General features: G+C 40.8%; 1 protein-coding gene across 1 annotated transcript in view; it reads left to right on the plus strand.

Moving 5' to 3' along the window:
• Positions 1 to 19,812, plus strand: part of LOC143988151 (putative cation-transporting ATPase 13A4) — a 191,484-nt gene that overhangs the window by 21,734 nt on the left and 149,938 nt on the right. The window contains exons 2-3 of the mRNA XM_077487480.1: positions 12,305 to 12,478; positions 12,583 to 12,717. Coding sequence (XP_077343606.1) covers positions 12,305 to 12,478; positions 12,583 to 12,717 — 309 coding nt within the window. The remainder of the gene's footprint in view (positions 1 to 12,304; positions 12,479 to 12,582; positions 12,718 to 19,812) is intronic.

Below are 19,812 nucleotides of genomic sequence, written 5' to 3' on the forward strand. Positions count from 1 at the left end.
GAAAACTTTAAAATGGTTCGGGCATGAAGGGGTTAAAGTGTATAGTATTGAAGTGGTTAAAATAACATGCTTTAGGGATTCCATTAACCTGCTTGTGAAGTTGCTCATCAGTACAATGCATACAACCTATTATAGTAAAACCTGACATTTGCAAAGAAAAAGTACAGTGGAACTTGTCTAAAAGTGACAGTTTTGAGCTGCTTTCTTCTGTTTGTAAACAAAGCGACTGAGTATTCCCTTTATTCATACCTGACCTTTATCCTAGATGAGGGTCTGAAATAGATGTTAATAAGGGACCCCACAAAAGAAAACACAATGTGGTATTACTATTTCTCCTAAAAATATATACCGGACCCTTATCCCTAATGGAATCTGGTATGGATGTCAAGGGAGACCTCATGAAAAAAACAAAACAAATTGTGGGACTGGAGCCCATCCCTCCCAAATTCCATATCAGACGCTTTGGGGATTTCTGGCCAGCAAGTGAATGGGGCTGGTAGTTTTTACTGTTTGCTAATGACAGGGCACAGAGGTTCCCAACCGGGACCCGTACTGGTCCATAGCATGTTAGGAACCAGGCTGCACAGGCTTAATCTGTATTAGTGAATTATTATTATTATTCAGGATTTATATAGCGCCAACAGTTTGCACAGCGCTTTACAATATGAGGGCAGACTGTACACTTACAATACAAATCAATACAGGAGGGATCAGAGGGCCCTGTTCGTTAGAGCTTACAATCTAGAAGGGAGGGTCAAGTTGAAACAAAAGGTAATAACTGTGGGGGATGAGCTGATGGAGAAAATGAAAATACAGTTAGGTGTGGGTGGGGTAGGCTTCTCTGAAGAGAAGTGTTTTCAGGGATCGTCTAAAAGCTAATAAAGTAGGAGATAGGCGGACAGATTGGGGTAGGGCATTCCATAGGATTGGAGAGGCTTTGGAAAAGTCCTGGAGGCGAGTATGGGAGGAGGTGATGAGGGAGCTAGAGAGCAGGAGGTCTTGAGAGGAACGAAGAGAACGAGTAGGTTGGTATTTAGAGACTAAGCTAGTGATGTAGCTGGGGGCAGAGTTGTGGATGGCTTTGTATGTTGTGGGTAAGTATTTTAAATTTAATTCTTTGGCTGAGCGGAAGCCAGTGGAGGGATTGACAGAGAGGTGTAGCAGACACAGAGCGATTGGTAAGGTGGATGAATCTGGCAGAATTCACATAGGAATGGAGAACTGCTGGAGCAGTAAAGTGCCATGAGTTCCTGGCTGTGGCAGGGGGCTGTGTGATGTCCGATTCAGCCCATGACACAGCTTCCCTTTTTTTTTTTTTTTTTTGTGCAAACTTTATTTGAAGAAGTGTACAAAATGTAGACCACATTCATGGCAATGTGCAGCATTGTGATGCACAGCTGTACATTGCCATGCATTTCATCATGGTGTGCTGTGATAAAATGCAGTGCAGCGTGAATGGGACACATAGGAAACAGCTGTTTCCTGTGTGTGCTTGCGGTGACAAATGTTTTACAATGCTATCTGTCACCCCATAATGTGTGAATTGGTCCTACAGCCACTCGCATTACTGCCTAATACCAGCAGCAGTATTAGATTCTCATAGAAGTGTGAATCCTACTGCAAACTGCACATGCAAGGGATCTAGGTTATGAGCTCCTTATGAGAATTGAATGAATGAGGATTTGAGTTGGAGCTGAGGCGTGGCTGCAAATACAGATCATTAGAGTCACATCAGTGAGTGGCTAAGTAACTGTATCTGCTCACCCCCCCCCCCACCCCGTTGTTCTGGGAAAACATACCCGTACACCTTTTGGCGCTCGTGCATGACCTTGGTTGGTACAGAGACTCTGTGATTAGCCTTTGTACCACATAATGTCTGTATCCAATCACATGAGTGAGGGGAAGGAGATCTGATCTGTACAATAATTCAGTACCTCAAAAAAGGTGGGATTTTAAGGGCAATATCAAAAAAGAAAATTTTTATGTATATATATGTAAAAAGATATTTATTAATACAAAAAAAGACTAAAAAATACAGTTATATAATTGTACAAACAATTTATACAATAAAATGTGCAATTTATGCAAGTATGAAGCGACAAAGAGCGGCTCTTCCGACACGTTTCGAATAATGCATATAATATCTTCTTCAGGGAAGCCACTCTCTGAAAACACAAAATATCCAATCCATATACTGAAAACAATTTATATATTGAACAATACACAATACCCATACTGAACTACTCACATATCAGCCCAGAGGTCTAGGACTTAGATATTCCCCACCTTGGCTAAACAACTTTACCAGGGTCACAATTTTAATTCACTGCAAAAAGAGCCCAAGAGTCAAGACTCTACGATCGATGTATACAATAGCTCCGCTAGATATGTCTCCGAGCCCCAATAAGAGTAAATATCTGGGCCAAAAAAGAGAGGAAGGTGTAGGGGACCTATAACAAAAAATCAAAAAACCAATGTCAACCACCTCGATTAAATATCAGTCATATATGCAAAAAACTGTGCAATTAAATATATGCACAGATATATATGACCATGTGGAAAAAAAAATGACTACTAACAAAAACGCTAAAGAGGTTGTAAACCGCTGAATCCTCCATGCTATCCACAATCCTGGTCCCATGCGGCGACAGATTCCCTTTGAGTCACCGGTATACACCCCTAAACCCAGGAGACAGTTATGGAGCTAACACCTCCTGGGCTCCTGGTTTTCCTTAAACAGCCCCACTAAGGAGAACAGTAGAACAGTAGAAACTCTACCCCAATCACAGCCAGATCAGCTGTGACCCACAGACGGCGGTGGGAGGAGCAGAGGTGGAGCATCCACGTGATAGGCGAGGGAACGAGTCGACAAATGACCACAAGCCGGCTTGATCCTCTACACTGCTATTGCTGGCATTAATCGGTACCACCCGGATGGTGGCGCCCTCTCCGTTCACTACGGACGGAGCCGTGGCGGTAGTTTGTACAATTTTATATAACTGTATTTTTTTAGTTTTTTTTTTTTTGTATTAAATATCTTTTTACATATATACATAAAACATTTCTTTGTTGATCTTGCCTTTAAAATCCCACCTTTTTTGAGGTACTGAATTATTGTGTAAATCAAAGGATGATGGCAATAACATGTCGTTACATATGGGTCTATTTAATTTAGGAGTTCTGATCTGTGCCTGACAGAAGGGATCTGTGAGTTGACCGTAATTTTACAGTGGATTGACTTATACATCACACACAGTGCAACCATGTGTCCCCCAATCAATATCTGTTAGTGTACCAATACACCAACAGCATCTGCCAGTGTTCCCAGTACACCAACATCTGTTGATGTCTCCAGTGCACCAACAACATATATAGGTGTCTTCAGTGCCACAACAACATCTCTCAGTGTCCACAGTGCACCAACAGCATCTCTCCGTGTCCCTAGGGCACCAACATCTGTTTGTGTCTCCAGTGCACCAATTTTTTATTGTTTGTTGGATTTAATTGTGGGCCAGTGCAATCTTTATGCCATAAATACATTGCCAACAATTTGAATTCATTTTATGCCCATCCATTTCAGTGGAAACCTGTCACATTCAAATAATTAAATTTTTTTCTTGGATTTACACTGAATATGGTACTGATAAAAAAGAAGTCCACTCCTACTGGTCAACACACCCCATTCATCACATGTTATTCTTCTACTCAGAACACACTATGCGATGATTATGGGGATTTTGCACTTCAGTGATAATTCCCAGTGGGCCACTCGTCTTTTTTTTTTTTTTTTTTTTTTTTTTTTTGCCAATGAGTTTGCCAAAATGTAGACTCTGGACAAAAATATTTGTGTTTGAGTCCCTTTTTACCAGCAGGCTGGGCATCTAATAGTATATCCCCAGTAAACGGATTAGATATGGGTTGAAGTAGTACAAGGTTTGCGAGGGGGATGCACATTTAACTTCCAGGTTAATGAAGGAAAAGACAGCCAGCTGGAGCCCCCTGAATGCCCAACCTATATGGGAAGCAGTGGAAAAATTTGTGTAGGACCTTGTAATATCAATATTCCAAAAGGGATACCACCTCTACGTGGATAGTCTTTACACTAGTCTCTGAGTATTCCACCGTCTTTATCTCCAGCAAACTTTGGCTTGTGCCACAGTGTGGCCAAACCACAAGGGCTTCCCACAAAGATTGTTCTCCACAAAGCTGCAAAGGGGGGAGTCGCCCAGTTTGCCGAATGAAGAGATTTTGGCCCCAACATGGAGAGATAAATGAGATGTTATGTCCTTTCTTCCAAGATGACACCTCGGAGGAATTACAAAGAAGAAATGGTCCTCTTCAAAAATCTAGGTGCATACACGACTACAACCTGTTCATGGAAGGCATGGACTATAACGACCAAATGTTACAGCCCTACTTGGCGAGAAGAAAATCAATCTATTGGTAGAAAAAAAATATCCATTTACCTGTTTGTTAGCCTTGTACAACTCCTATGTCATCTATTGTAAGTGCACACAAAGGTTTATTGGTTAAACCAGATAGACTTGTGTCTTTTTTTCAACCAGACTAACTATGTAACTATGTAACAAAGACCTGGATCCTACCAACAGGACATTGTGACAGGCCTTATCTATCAGGAAGACACTGTCCCTGAACACATTCACTCTGATGCAGTGAGTAGGTTGCATTAAAGACCAAAAACATAATTTGATGTGACACCTTATAGTATTGTCCCCAATGTCCCTCCCAGCCTTGCCTGTGTATAGGAGACTGCTTTCATACCTAAGATACATAGCTAAGATATTAGTAAAAGCATGGTGAAGATATTTCTCATGTGTCTGCTTACTGCAATTTCCCTGTATGATCATGCCTCTGCCTGCTGCCTGAACTAACCCTTGCCTGTTAATCGACTATATCTCCTGCCTTCTGCCTGAACTGACCCGGACTGTTAATCGACCATGCCTCTGCCTGCCCTGAAATCTTACCCTGGTCTGTTATTCAACCATGCCTATACCTGCCACTTGAACTAATCTTGGCCTGTTTATCGACTACATTTCAGCCTTCCACCTGAACTGACCTCAGCCTGTTAATCGCCAATGCTTTTTGCCTGCTGCCTGGACTAATCTGATTTGAAGTAGTGGGATAGAAGACACAGGGATCTCACATATGTAGAAGTGAGGGGCTCTAGAATATTATTTCAGAGCAGATAAAATGAAGCTTTTAGTTTTTATTTGGGTTTCTCTGAGATCAGGGTCTGGTGTACTGGAGGGTTCAAAGAGCTTTGGGTGGGAAGAAGCCTCTACCCCTGTGTCCAGGTCTTACCTGACTGATGCCCTAAGCCTGATGCTTCTGCCTGCTGCCTGGATTAATCCTTTGGCTAGTTGCTGATTATGTCAATGCTTGCTGCCTGTACTGACCCTGCCCTATTTATGGACCATGTTCCTGTTTACTGCATGGAGCAATCCTTTGCCTGTTTGCTGACCATGTCCCTGCCTGGCACCAGTACTGACACATCTCTACTGGCTGCATTCCTGAGAAACACCAGTCACACCCATCCTCTGCAGACTACTACACTACTAGAACCACAGGTACTCTTTTGTTTACCATTAGTTCAGCCTTCTGTACTTCCTGGCCAGTGACCGTAGTGCTATGGGGCAGCCATGTACGATCAGGTTAGGCCTACTTGGCTTACAGAAACAGGGACTGCTGTAGGTGAAGCTACACTATGCTATATTCACTGACAACTCATATAGAGGTGAACATTACAGTACGTTGGTTTCTATACAATGTTGGTTGATTTTTGTGATACACAGGTTGCAATGTCCAGTACATAATCAGTCCAAACATTGAAAAGGTCTTACACATGTGGTAACGCCAAAAACTTGGCAAAAAAATACATTTTCAAAAGACTCATTATGCCTCTTAGAAAATACCTTAGATTGTTTGCTTTCCAAAATGTAGTTATTTCTTTGTGTTTCTACTGTCCTGATGCTAAAAGGCCTCCAAAAATGTGAAAGGTAGTTAGGAAATTAAGTGTGTAATTTATGCCCCTGGAATGCCTGAAGGTGATACTTGTTAGGCTGCACTATGTTACACCTCTATTTCTGGCTATTGCACTTGTGGTGTATATTTTATATGGAACATTTATTAAATGGACTTCCATCACGTTGGTGTGCAGCCAATCTTCTTCATTCAGTCCTTCACGGCAGGCGAGCTGGGGCTTGCACCCCCATGAGGAGTTCTAGCCACTTAATTTCAATTTGGAATCACTTACCTGGAACGGCGGTTCCCTTTGTTGTTTAGGCCGCTCTAAGTGCCTAGGCTTTGAAAAAGTCTCAAACGTGCTATCACCATACTTGAGAGGAGTAGCAGAATGTGTTTTGATGTGTAATTCCTAAGTATGCCTGCATGAAGTGTTAGACATAACCTGTTACTTTTTTTTACAAAATTATCATTTTTTTATTTACTTTTATAATTTTCAAAAGAATTGTGGGAAAACTCACCATGCCTCTTACTAAATACCTTGAACTGTCTACTTTCCAAAAAGGAGTCATTTGGGGTGGGGGGGGGGGGGGGGGGGTTAGTACTGTATTTTAGAACCTCAAGAAATTAGATAGGCAGTCAGTACATCAGGATTGTTCAATTTACAAATATAAATACCATTCTTTGTTGACTCTATAACTTTCACCAGACTAAATAATTTACACTGATTTCGGTTATGTTTACCAAAGAAATATAGCAGAATACATGTTCACCTAAATTTACAAAGAAAGTATTTATTTTCAAAATTTTATAACAAAACTAAGAAAAACTTGTTTTTTTCAACATTGTTGGTCTTTGTTCATTTATTTAGTAAAACGTAAAAAACAAATGATAATTAAAAAACAAGAGAGCTCTATCTGTGTAAAAAAAAAATTATAACATGTCCATTTGGATACAGTGTTGCATCCCTATGTAATTGTCACTCAATGTGTGACAGCACAGAAAAGTGGCCTAGGCAGGAAGAGGGTGAAAGTGTCCAGTCTTGAGGTGGTTAAATGTCTTCATATAGAGTAGCAAACCATCATATATAGTAATGATAGAAAAAATGTTACTGTACATTGGATTGAGATTTGGAGGCCAGGTCAACACCTCAAACCATCCTTAAACCATTTTTGCAGTATGGTAGGGCACATTATCTTACTAAAAGAGGCTACAGCCATCAGGGAATATAGTTTCCATGAAGGGGTGTACTTAGTCACAATAGGGATGGGCCAGACACCCCCTGGTTCGGTTTGCACCAGAATACTGAGAACAGGCAAAAAGTTCTAGCAAACCCTATTAAAGTTTATGGGACACGAACCTGAAAAATCAAAAGTGCTAATTTTAAAGGCTTATATGCAAGTTATTGCCATAAAAAGTGTATGGGGACCTGGGTACTGCCCAGGGGACATGTATCAATGCAAAAAAAAAGTTTTTAAAACAATTGTTTTTTCAGGAGCAGTAATTTTAATAATGCTTAAAGTGAAACCATAAAAATTAAATATTTATTTAAATATCATGCCTGGGGGTTCCCTTAGTCTGCCTGTAAAGCGGCGCATCTGTGCGATGTGTAGAACAGTTCCGCAGCAATAATGACAAAAATATGTAATTTAAACTTGCTCCCGGCTGTAATGTATTGCCGGTTTCCTGCAATATAGATGAAAGATAAAGAAAAAAATCGTGTAGGGTCCCTCCCAGGCCCTTTGGGTCTAGTATGGATATTAAGGGGAACTCCACGGCAAATTTTTTAAAAAGAAAATGGCGTGTGGTCCACCTCAAAATCCATACCAGACCCTTATCTGAGCATGCAGCCTGGAGTCCAGGATAGGGGGGACGAGCGGGCCGCATGCCCTCAACATGCGTAGGCCACCTGCCTTCAACATGCGCCCCCACCCCAAAGCACCTTGTCCCCATGTTAATGGGGAGAAGAGCCTCTTCCCAACAACCCTGGTCATTGGTTGTCGGCGCCTGTGGGCAGGGGGCTTATCCAAATCTGGAAGACCCCTTTAACAAGGGGGGGGGGATCCCACCCCCACTGTGAACAGTGTTTGACAATTCCTTTTATTTAAAAAAATAAATAAAAAAAAAAGTGTTCCGCAATGTCCATCTATCTTTAATCACCTTGCCAGACGGACCTGGAAAATAGAAAAAAAAATACTCCGCCTCCCGGTGACTGATGTAACGAATGACCCGGCCTCCCTCTGTCATCACATTATGTCACATGAAATCAGAAGGGGCAGAGTAACTCAGTTGGCCCCACCATTGCCTATATAACAGCTGTCAAAGCCAAGAGACAGCAGTCAACGGGAGGCCTCCCATCGTGGCGGATCTTTTTAAAAATTTTTTTTCATTTTTCGGGTCCGTTGGGCAATGGATGGACATCGTGGGACATTGTGTATGTGTGTATGTATATATGTATGTATGTATATATATATATATATATATATATATATATATATATATATATATATATATATATATATATATATATATATATATATATATATATATATATATATAATTTATATATATATTTTTTTAATATATTAATATTACAATACCTGCATAATCTCCATTCATTCAATATACCGCTGTGTAAGCCGCAGCCTTATATAATATGGTGCTTGGACTTAGCCCCTGAGCCATGCCTTTGGCCATTCATGGCTCTCACAGTACGTCAGGCTGTGACTGGCCAAAGCATACAGGTCATGTGCATGCTTTGGCCAATCAGCAGCCATCAATGCAGTGCGATCTCGCAGAGCATTATGGGGTGCTCTGGGGTGGGCGAACTTCCCGTAAGTGCTCCAAGAACAATCAAATGAACAGCCAAAGTTTGAGTCAAACTTAAAGCGGTGTTGTACTCACATTTTTAAAACCTCCCAAGCCATATTGTTTCTCCCAAAGATGCCAAAACAAACCTTTATAAAAATCCGATCGCCGTTATTAACTTTTAATTTACATTTCAAAGGTTACTTCCAGGCTCTCCTCCCGTGGGAGTAGGCGTGGTTATCACCTTTCCCCGGCTCCGCAAAGTCCCCTGGGAAGTTTCTCACATTGTTCCCATGAATCAGTGGGGAACGCTGTCCTGCTGAAATATTGTGAGATTTCGGCGTCACATGACGCAGGTCATGTGACGAGGGCATCTCAGAAGGCACCATTTTACGGCGCTGCTCGCTGCTATCAATGAGCATGCGCGGAATCGATCGGTGAATGCTGGGAGCACAGCATCACCGCATCCCGGAAGGAAATGCTTGTGGGCTTCAAATGCCCACAAGCAATATGGAAACAGCCAGCATGAAGTTTTAAAACTGTTTCTTCCGCATGAAATCGGCAAGCCGGGGAGTAAAAAGCCACAAGTAGTGAGTACAAAAACTCATTAGTAAACGCATAACAAAGACACAGGAAAAAAAGAAAGATTCGGCAGCGGAATTCCACTTTAAGTTTCGACTCAAACATCCAGCCCATCCCTACTGTACATTACATTCAACTTCCTCCGAACAAGCTGAAATTCTGGCATTCGGACATATGCCTAAACAAGCAAAGCTCGTTTGGACCTAAATGACAGGTTATCCCTACTCTTTAACTTTTTACATGAAACAATTTACAAATCCACATGCATTTTGCTTGCCTATTCCCAAAAGAATGTGGTAAGGAGTCATCTTCTTTGTTTTTTAAATTTGACCCTATATAATATATTTTAACAGTTCTGTAAAAACAATAAAGACATAGCTTTTAAGTTTTTGTGAGACATTTACACAGTTGTTTAGCCATCAGGTTTAGCAACTTTTTTGAGTATAAATGGGGTCATAATGTTGCTTGCTCGCATTCCTGACCACTATATTTATCGAGCAGGGCACATGTACTAATTAGAACTAGGTTTATACATTTCATTTATTTCTTCTATTTTCCCTTGGGGTACTTAAAATATTTGGTATCTGAATTATTAATTCTTTAACAATTCATAAACCATTTACAGCTGTAACTACATTTTGGTTTTCAGTGCAATTTGCATAATGGGGTAGATCGGTATTATTTGTTACAGATATTTATACAGCACCAAAAATGTACACAATGCTGTACATGCATATCAGTTCCTTCCTTCAAGGAACTTACAATCTAATCTCACATATATACATAAACAATATACTAGGGCCAATTTACCTACCAGCTGTCTTTAGCATGTGGGACGAAAATGGAGCACCTGGAGCAAACACACAAAAGTACAAGGAGAAAATGCAAACTTATTGCAGGTAGTGTTCTGTTTGGGATTATGCAGAGGAATCTATTGCTAGCATAGCATACAAATGCTAACTTTTTTTTTCAGCCGGAGCATAGTTTAGCTCTATTCTGCCACCTTTATCTCTGGCCCTCTGCTCCCTGCTCACCACTGTCTCTTCTAAACAAAGGGACACAAATTCTGTGTTTAGACGTGATAGCTTATCTCTCCTGGCAGCTTCCACAGCTACCTCCCTGCCCTGCATTTAGGGTAGGAACAAGGGAGGTGCAGGTGTCCCAGATTGCCATGTGGTCATGGGGGAGAGGGGTGCCCCTCATGGTAGGCTGCACCCTCTATGATCCCTTTCAAAATGGAAAGGAAAAATTATTTCCAATCAAGCTAACCCTTCACAAGCAGAAAATATAACCAGGCAAATTATACTGAGGTGGGCCCTCCACTAATCAACTGCAAAGCACAGTCAACCTTTAAAAATGTCAATATGTCTATCCCAAATCTATAAAACAAGGGGGTTACTTCCCCCATATAGAATATTCCAGAAAAAAAAAAACACACATATGCATGTATTGCAGAGATGTACTGCATATTTCTCTGTTTTATCCCTTAAAAGACACTTCCTGTAATGGGGGCTAACAACACCCTGCTTTTTTTGTGAATTATTGGTGTCAGCTCTGCCTGTTGTCTTTTGCTAAATTACTGAATCCCTTTCTCCTTTACGCATCCCCATGTCTTAGGAACTAATTGTCCTGTAGTCCAAACTAAAAACTGTGAGGGCCTAATTAAACTGCTTTGGATAGCACAGGAAATGTGCACAGGTCTTTATTGCACATATCAAATAGATCTAACAAAACCCTTCAATTCTATGTTTTAAAAGATCAAAGGGAAGCAACAAGTTCATTGTTGGTGTTTACATACAAACCATTCATGTATGCTCAAGGGTCAATTGTGCTCCCAGTAAGCAGTTATAGTTCTCCAATATTGGTAACTTCTAAATGTTCCTGTTATCTGATTGCCTCAGAGACAACTGAATGTTAATGTTATTTACCCAAACAGCAAAGGAGGATGGGTTCTAGGAGCCAATCAGGTATGTTACATGCGCATGTGCTGACAAAAAACATTGACGGGAGGAGAAAGCTGAGAGCAGAGGGGTGAGCTGACCAGTTACAGGCTGGGCCTGAAACATGATCTAGCTGTATAGTGAAAAAGTCAGATCTACAACCTAAATCTTCTGTCTGGCAGCCCAGTGAAAATCTCAGAACTGGATGAACATACATTTAAGTACAGTTTATCAGCTTAAACCACTAACCACTGTGTTTCCATTTGGTCACTAAAGCATTTGTTGTATATACACATTATTGGGTGTTTTAAGCATTTGTTGTATATACACATTATTAGCTTGTTTATGCCTTCCTTGTTTTATAAAGTTTTTTTATAATATAATTTTCAATAAACTTCTCTTTATATTTTATATATTTGATATCTGTTGTACGTGCCTAAAAAGTCCACTACTAGGGGTTTTCTAATCTTTGCGTTTCCATTTGGTGTCACTTGTGGCAATTTAGGCAGAACAAATGAACCTACCACTATATTATTCTGTTAGTAGAGAGAAAAGATTACTCTATTGCAACCTGAGAACAGGTTACTATATATTTTTTATTGGCTATAAGTGGTTGAAGGCAGTAGGCATAATGGTGATGACAAAAAGGGGCATATTTATAAAGCGGCTAATCTGACATTTTCCAAACATTTACTACAAGTGACTCTTTCAGATGCGTGTGTTTTAAATAACAGTAATTGATTTGCCTCCGGCGAACATTTGGTGAAAGGCAGTCACCGTTTAAAAAATCTGAAGTCTGAAGCTTAACTTTTTTTTCTTTATACTTACTGCAAAATCTGCAAATCCTTTTTAGTCTAATATCTTGGATTGTATGCATATCACTTTAAAATACTGGATATCATGTGTTCTTTTGTGCATAGCTTGTGTACAGGGCTATGTTATATTTAGGGTAAATGAAATAATGTTTGATTTCTCTGTTTTTACTCCAAAAGGACATTTTTGGCTACAGAACCAGTACTTGCCGAAAAGCAATGTGCATTTTTGGATACATATTTACACTTGGATTTCTCTTGCTTATATTCTACTGGAAACCAGAGTGGCATGTATGGGCCAACTGCATTCCATGTTCTCTCCAAGAAGCCAATGTTGTTCTACTTAGAACCACAGTAAGTTGAAATAGAACCTAATCATTAGATTTGATAATTAACTGTCTTATTTGTTACCATGTTTACTGTTGAACAGTGAAATCAGCTGAGCTGTTTCCTTCTAGGATGCCTTCAAAGAGCACACATGGAAGAAAGTGCTGTCAATGAAGTTATCTGAATTTCAGCACAAGTCTTTATTTGCCAGCGCACAAGATGAGGATTCAGTCATTAAGAAATCAGTGATCGGTACAGATCACCATGTAAGTTTAGAATGTGTTTTTTTTAATTCAAAGTTTTGTTACATGCAAAGGTAGTCCAGTGTCATCAGTATTATGTTTTACAAATGTTTAAACATAGAAGGTCCAACAAAATGGTAAACTTACTTGAGCAGTAGTTACAATGTTCAGGGTTGTAACAACGATAACCAAATTGTGTAAAAAAAAATGTGTTGGAAATACTGTAATTGTGAGATTGGATCCATCTTGACAATCAGAAATGGGGTAATGCACAATCGACATTTGATTGAGAGCTGGGCAATTTCAGGAGATGGTTGGTGGGAAATGTAAGCAATTGAAAACTGGTGATCCAGAAGGTATAAGTCGGCATGCCCACCAGATGTGTAACACCCCCATATACCCAACACAAGTCTGGGACAGTGGGAAAAAAGTTTGAAGTTTTGTAGACAACAATACCATTGTGTTAGCAGTTTAAAGTTCTGTTCCTGAACTGTGCTGGATATAGTAGTTTTATGAGTTAGGATTTATTATAGTTGTTGGAAAGGGAATGTTCAAACTCCCTTTCTCAGTTTGAAGTGATGAATGGACAGTTATGAAATGCATACATTAACAGACTGTTGTAGACTTATGAAATCATATGTGATGTGTGCGTCAATTGTAAGCGCAGGGATTCAATGGGAATATGAGTTGTGTGCAAGGATCATTGATGTCTAAAGTGGTTGTAGAAGTTTTGTAAATGTAAGTAGCGAAGCCGACAGCCTGGGTGGGCTGGTTGATCGAGGGACAATTCCATTAGTGGTTTAAGGCCATCAAGCAAAGGGGCTTGGAAGACAGGGAAGTGAAACTCTGGCTTGTCCATTATAGGGGTAAATGATCTGACATATGAGAAATTCTTGAGAGTATCAATTGAAGCATACCACATGGGTAGAAAGGAAGATAAAAACAAAGAAGTGGTGCATGGATGTGTTCTGTATCAATGTGTCACCCAAAGCAAGGAAGCGAGGGGGGATATCTGTGAACATCTGTTCTGGTGATATCTATAGATTGCTGTTTAAAGAAAAAAAACATTTGTGGTGTTATTCATTTTTTAAATGTATTTGCTTAAATGGTGTAACACAGTCTCTGATGACTCCCTGTGCAAAACATGCCTCTAAACTGTAAGTTAAACTAGTATGTGGCAGTTAAGCACTGAGCTCTACATTTGAAGAAATTGTTTAGAATGACAATTTAATGCATTTTTTAGTGCCACATCCAGTATTAAAGCTAAGAAACAAAAACCCCTAGTGGTGGAATTTTAAGGCACGTGAAGAGTAAGGTGATATTTTGATAGAAAAATAGTTTATTAAATATAAGGTATAAAAAAGTATGAATCATGTAACATGTAACAAAAGGAATGCATATATAGCATTTATATCAATATACATACAGTAGTACAAAAATACTCTTGTACCCAATGCATTTCGGACCACACGTTCCTCAGGGGTGAGTATTAGCAAGAGAAATTTCTATTCTAAAAAGACATATTGAAGAGAAAAGGGTAAGCATATATTACGTCATATACTGTACAATGATCCACAAACGACTTTCACATTGTACACTTACGTATTTACAATGAGATGCTGAATTAGCATTCCATACTATTCGAATTAAAAACAACAGAGATTGGAGGCAGGAGCTGAGAATCTACCTGGCATACCTGTCTGGAATTAGAATAGTATGGAATGCTAATTCAGCAACTCATTTCAAATATGTAAGTGTACAATGTGAAAGTCGTTTGTGGATCATTGTATATGACATCATATATGCTTATCATCTTCTCTTCAATATGTCTTTTTAGAATAGAAATTTCTCTTGCTAATACTCACCCCTAAGGAAGGAGATATGTGTACTCCGAAATGCATTGGGTGCAAGAGTATTTTTGTACTATTGTATGTATATTGATGTAAATGCTATATATGCATTCCTTTTGTTACATGTTACATGATTCATACTTTTTTATACCTTATATTTAATAAACTATTTTTCAATCAAAATATCACCCTACTCTTCATGTGCCTTAAAAGTCCACCACTAGGGGTTTTTGTTTCTGAGCTCTACATTCTGGCACTTTCCAGACCTCTGTGCACTGTCAGAGCACTCTCCAGTAATACAGCCTTGGGTGTAACCCAGTCTCTGATTTCTCCCAGTGGTATATAAGCGTCTAATATTCTAATATTGGGGCACTTTTCACACCTTGTGCACTGCATTGTGACACCTTGTGTACCAAACTAGTTTACCATTGAGTGCTTTCCAGGTCCAGAACGCTGGCACAACATTTGGTAACAAGCCTCTGAACCAGTGGCGGTGCATCCATTAAGGGTGCACGGGCCCGCCCCCTCTGTCACACCACCACCTCTGTGTATAATGGATAGATTCACACATTGCATGAATCTATCCATGGCCCCTGTAGCCAGCCCCTTTTCAGACGCTGGGCACCTGAATTCCAGCGGCATTCTTTTTAAGCACCTGATTAGAGCCATAGGCTCTAATAGGCTTCAAAAAAGGTGGACTGCAAGTGCAGAGCGTTGCGCTCGTAGTCCACCCAGGTGTGTTAGCAAAGCAAATTAATATTTGCTTGTCTAACACTCAACTGCCTCTCAGCCAATCAGGAGGCGCAGATCTAATACCTGTCACCTGACTGGCTGAAGGCACAGGTGCCCTGATTGGATGCTGAATGGAAGAAGACACACACGGGAGGATAAGGGAGCTTGCCGTAGTCACACGCTGCCTGATCCGCCACCAGGATAGGGTAAGTGTGTGCCGATCAGTTGTCATAGAGGCTGCATATGATGGACACAGAGGCTGCATATGATGGACACAGAAGCTGCATATGATGGACACAGAGGCTGCATATGATGGACACAGAGGCTGCATATGATGGACACAGAGGCTGCATATGCTGGGCACAGGGGCTGCTTATGATGGTCTCAGAGGCTGTATGATGGGCACAGTGGCTGCATTTTATGGGCACAGTGGCTGCAATTGATGGCACAGTGAGGTTGCAATTGATGTTTTTTTTTCAGAATTTTTCAGTTTGTTTGCGTCCCCCCCAAAAAAATTTTGAGCACCAGCCCGCCTCTGCTCTGAACACTTTTCTTCTGAGTTAACCCCTGAATACTGTGACATGAGCCTATTATGTGACCTTTGGGTACTGGGCTCTATATTGTGGTGCTTTCCAGTCCCCTGTATATTGTGTCAATTGGTCACAGACTACTTTCTGGTTTCAGAGCCATGGCACAATATGAGTGGTCCCTAAACTCTTGTTTGGGCCCTTGCTGGCATGTTACACTCCATGTGCTATACGGTACATGTGTGGGTGCCTTCCTGAGCCGTGGTGTGTGCATCCATAGACCTACATAGTGCAGTACAGCCATGTTCCTTGCTCCCTCCTCACAGGATTTGACTGACAGCAGCCTGAACCATTGGCTCCCATTGCTGCTTGTGTGTCCTCTGAGAAGAGGAAAAGAGGAGAGCAGGATTGCAGATGATGTTTTGAGAGAGGATTTGGGTACCTGTGTATATGAGTTATTGGGAGTACCTGTGTATTGGGAGTATCTGAGTATTGTGTGTGGATTGTTAGTACCTAGGTATTTTGTTTACCTGTGTATTGTGAGTGCACGTGGGCTTGTGAGTGCACGTGGGCTTGTGAGTGCACGTGGGCTTGCGAGTGCACGTGGGCTGCGAGTACCTACTGTACTTATTGTTGAGTACCTGTGTATTTTTGAGTATTAGTGTCAGGAAGCTGGCTGTTAGTACATTTGTACAGGGTATAATCCTCATTAAATTAGTAGTTATGATGCCCGGCAGGTGTAGAGATGTGACTCGGTGTATAACTTGCGGCATGCATGTGTTCCTTGATCATCTGATTGAGGGTGAATACTGCTGTGCAAAATGTAAGCACATTGTTTCCCTGGAAGCTCAGTTTCTGAATCTAGGGGAGTAATTGTCAGCACTGCAAAGACCCTCCATACTAATGGAGAGTCGGGAACATACCTGGCAGGTGCCTGCACTGAGGCGGGTTCAGACAAAGAGGTGCAGGCACTAGAAAAGAGTAGATGGGTGACAGTTAGGAAGGTTAGAGGGGCAAGTGCCAGGGAGGCCAATCCTGGGCTGGAACATCCCAATAAGTACGATCCATTGAGTGACATTGGTAAAACCAGTCAGGTATGAGCACCTCTGGAGCTGAGGGATACCCCTAGCTTCCAGGGGAAGAACTCTAGTGAGAGTGGGGGGAAAATTCTACCGGTACCTCGAGCCACATCTCTACACCCACCGGGCATCATAACTACTAACTACTAGTTTAATGAGGATTATACCCTGTACAAATGTACTAACAACCAGCTTCGATCATGCGACGTTGCACCCAAACAAAATTGACGTCCTTTTTTTCCCACAAATAGAGCTTTATTTTGGTGGTATTTGATCACCTCTGCGGTTTTTATTTTTTGCGCTATAAACAAAAGAAGAGTGACAATTTTGAAAAAAAAACACAATATTTTTAACTTTTTGTTATAATAAATATCCCATTTAAAAAAACAAAAACAATTTTTTTCCTCAGTTTAGGCCGATACGTATTCTTCTACATATTTTTGGTTAAAAAAATTGCAATAAGTGTATATAGATTGGTTTGTGCAAAAGTTATAGCATCTACAAAATAGGGGATAGATTTATGGCAATTTTTTTTCTAGTAATGGCGGCGATCTGCGTTTTTTTTTTTTGTGACTGCGACATTATGGCGGACACATCGGACACTTTTGACACATTTTTGGGGCCATTCACATTTACACAGCGATCAGTGCTATAAAATTGCACTGATTACTGCGTACATGTGACCGGTTCACATTACTCCCTTCCTCAACCTGGGAACCAACATCTGAGCCTTCAAATCACTGCGCATCCTCCAGTAACATGTACCCAACACTGTGTGGTTGAATAATTCTGTGGACTCCTCCCTGCATGATGGTGGGGCTATGGAAGGAGTGATTGTGGACAAGGAGCCGGTGGAATAGGCCACTTTGGCAGCTGCATTGGAAGGCAAACTACTCTGAGCCTGCGAAACAGAGGATGAGGATGGCTTTGTTATCCCCTCCACCAACTCTTCTGCATGTTCTGGCTCAACAATATGGCCAGCGGCAGAGAAAAAGGACAAGCATGCCCCATAACCACCTGCTGAGGCTGCACCATGTCCACGACCAGCTCTGTTGACTGTTGACACAGAGGCTGCTTGCCCTCTTTTAGTGGCCTGGGAGCATCTGCCTCTCCTTGGTGGCCTTCCGGACATGATGTAAATTTTGTTTTGCAACACCACACTACACTGTATTGTGTACTGTGTACACCACCAGAAGTGTAGTAGAAACTGTACACACAGTATTAGATACTGTGTACACCACCTGCACTGTATTAGCAACTGTACTACGGTTGCACTGTATTATGTACTGTGTACACCACCAGACGTTTTGTAGAAACTGTACACACTGTATTAGATACTGTGTACACCGCCTACACTGTATGAACAACTGTACTACGGCTGCACTGTATTGTGTACTGTGTACACCACCAGAAGTGTAGTAGAAACTGTGCACACTGTATTAGATACTGTGTATACCACCTGCCCTGTATTAGCAACTGTACTACAGCTGCACTGTATCATGTACTGTGTACACTACCAGAAGTGTAGTAGAAACTGTAAACACAGTATTAGATACAGCAATATACTCTACATTTTCATCATCATCCTGATCCAGTTAAGTTTATTCTATAGCCCTTCCCATGGCCTATGTTCTGTAGGACTTGTCTTCACCCCACCCCTTCACAAGGTACAGTAAAATTGTTCTTTGCAATGACTGCTTTTTGGTATACATCTGCCATTTAAAAGTCCCAACCCCCCCTTCCTTTTTGTGTTCATATATAGGGATGGAGTCTCATGGGTGCCTGCGTCTCATATAAAGTCCCAAACTGTTTGTAGTATAGTTAAGTTTATTCTTAACTAATCCAAAGGGATCACTGACTTTTGCCAGCTCTTAGTTTTTCTATCAGCCAGAAACATATGCAACAATAATCTTCTTGATCCCTGGGATTTTGTGGAGAGGGACCCCCAACATGGCCTCTTCAGGGGATTTTTTTTTTGCGATTTATCATAGTTACAGTATAGATTAGAGCATAAACCCTGGTCAAAAACCTCTGAATTTTCGGGCACATCTACCATATGTAATGCATAGTACCCTCAACTGAGAATCCCTTAAAACAGTTTGACAATGTCCTTGGATTAAATTTAGCAATTTTTGTATATTTGTTTTGTAGCTAAAAGAGGAATTGGCAAACTTGAATAACTATAACTAGATGTGTGACCCTTTTGCCTTGTGTCTAAATGTGTCATGAATGGTCAGGATCCGTGTTGAAACTTTGATTTGCATGTAGCCACTTGTAAATAATTTGAAACCACATGAAAATATAGGAACTAGTGTTCAAATGCACAGCAGGGAGAATTTGACTCCCTCTGGGTCATTTTGAGAAAACGTGAGATAATTGCCTCTGTTTGCATTATTTTTAGGAACAGAAGGTTCATCCATTTCTCATTTCATTACACACAAAACAAATTCTTAATATGTTACTACTGTGATCATTGATAATGTTTGATCCACATAGTGATTTTAGTCGTTAGTGAACTCAACAGGAATGGATTTATGTGTGGATTACGGTCTAGGGCAGGGATATGCAATTAGCGGACCTCCAGCTGTTGCAAAACTACAATTCCCATGAGACATAAGCATGACAGCCAGAGGCAGAGGCATGATGGGACTTGTAGTTTAGCAACAGCTGGAGGTCCGCTAGTTGCATATCCCTGGTCTAGGGTGTTAACTGATTATAATTAGGAACACATTCCATTGTAGAATACAAGGTCTCTGACTGCCAGGCAGCCTGGTCCTCATTGTTAATAACTTGCCCTGCCTGTGCATTTTCTTGGACCGGTGCACTTTATTATGTATACTTCACCTATTCAGGGTCTGTAAAAAAGGAACTAAAACAGAGCTAAGCATCAGTGTGCTCCACTTTTCTAGAGGGATGGTTCTAAGTGTGCAT

This window comes from Lithobates pipiens, unplaced genomic scaffold, assembly GCF_037356315.1.
Source record: "Lithobates pipiens isolate NorthernLeopardFrog02 unplaced genomic scaffold, aLitPip1_a1.2 Scaffold_18, whole genome shotgun sequence".
Taxonomy (NCBI): domain Eukaryota; kingdom Metazoa; phylum Chordata; class Amphibia; order Anura; family Ranidae; genus Lithobates; species Lithobates pipiens.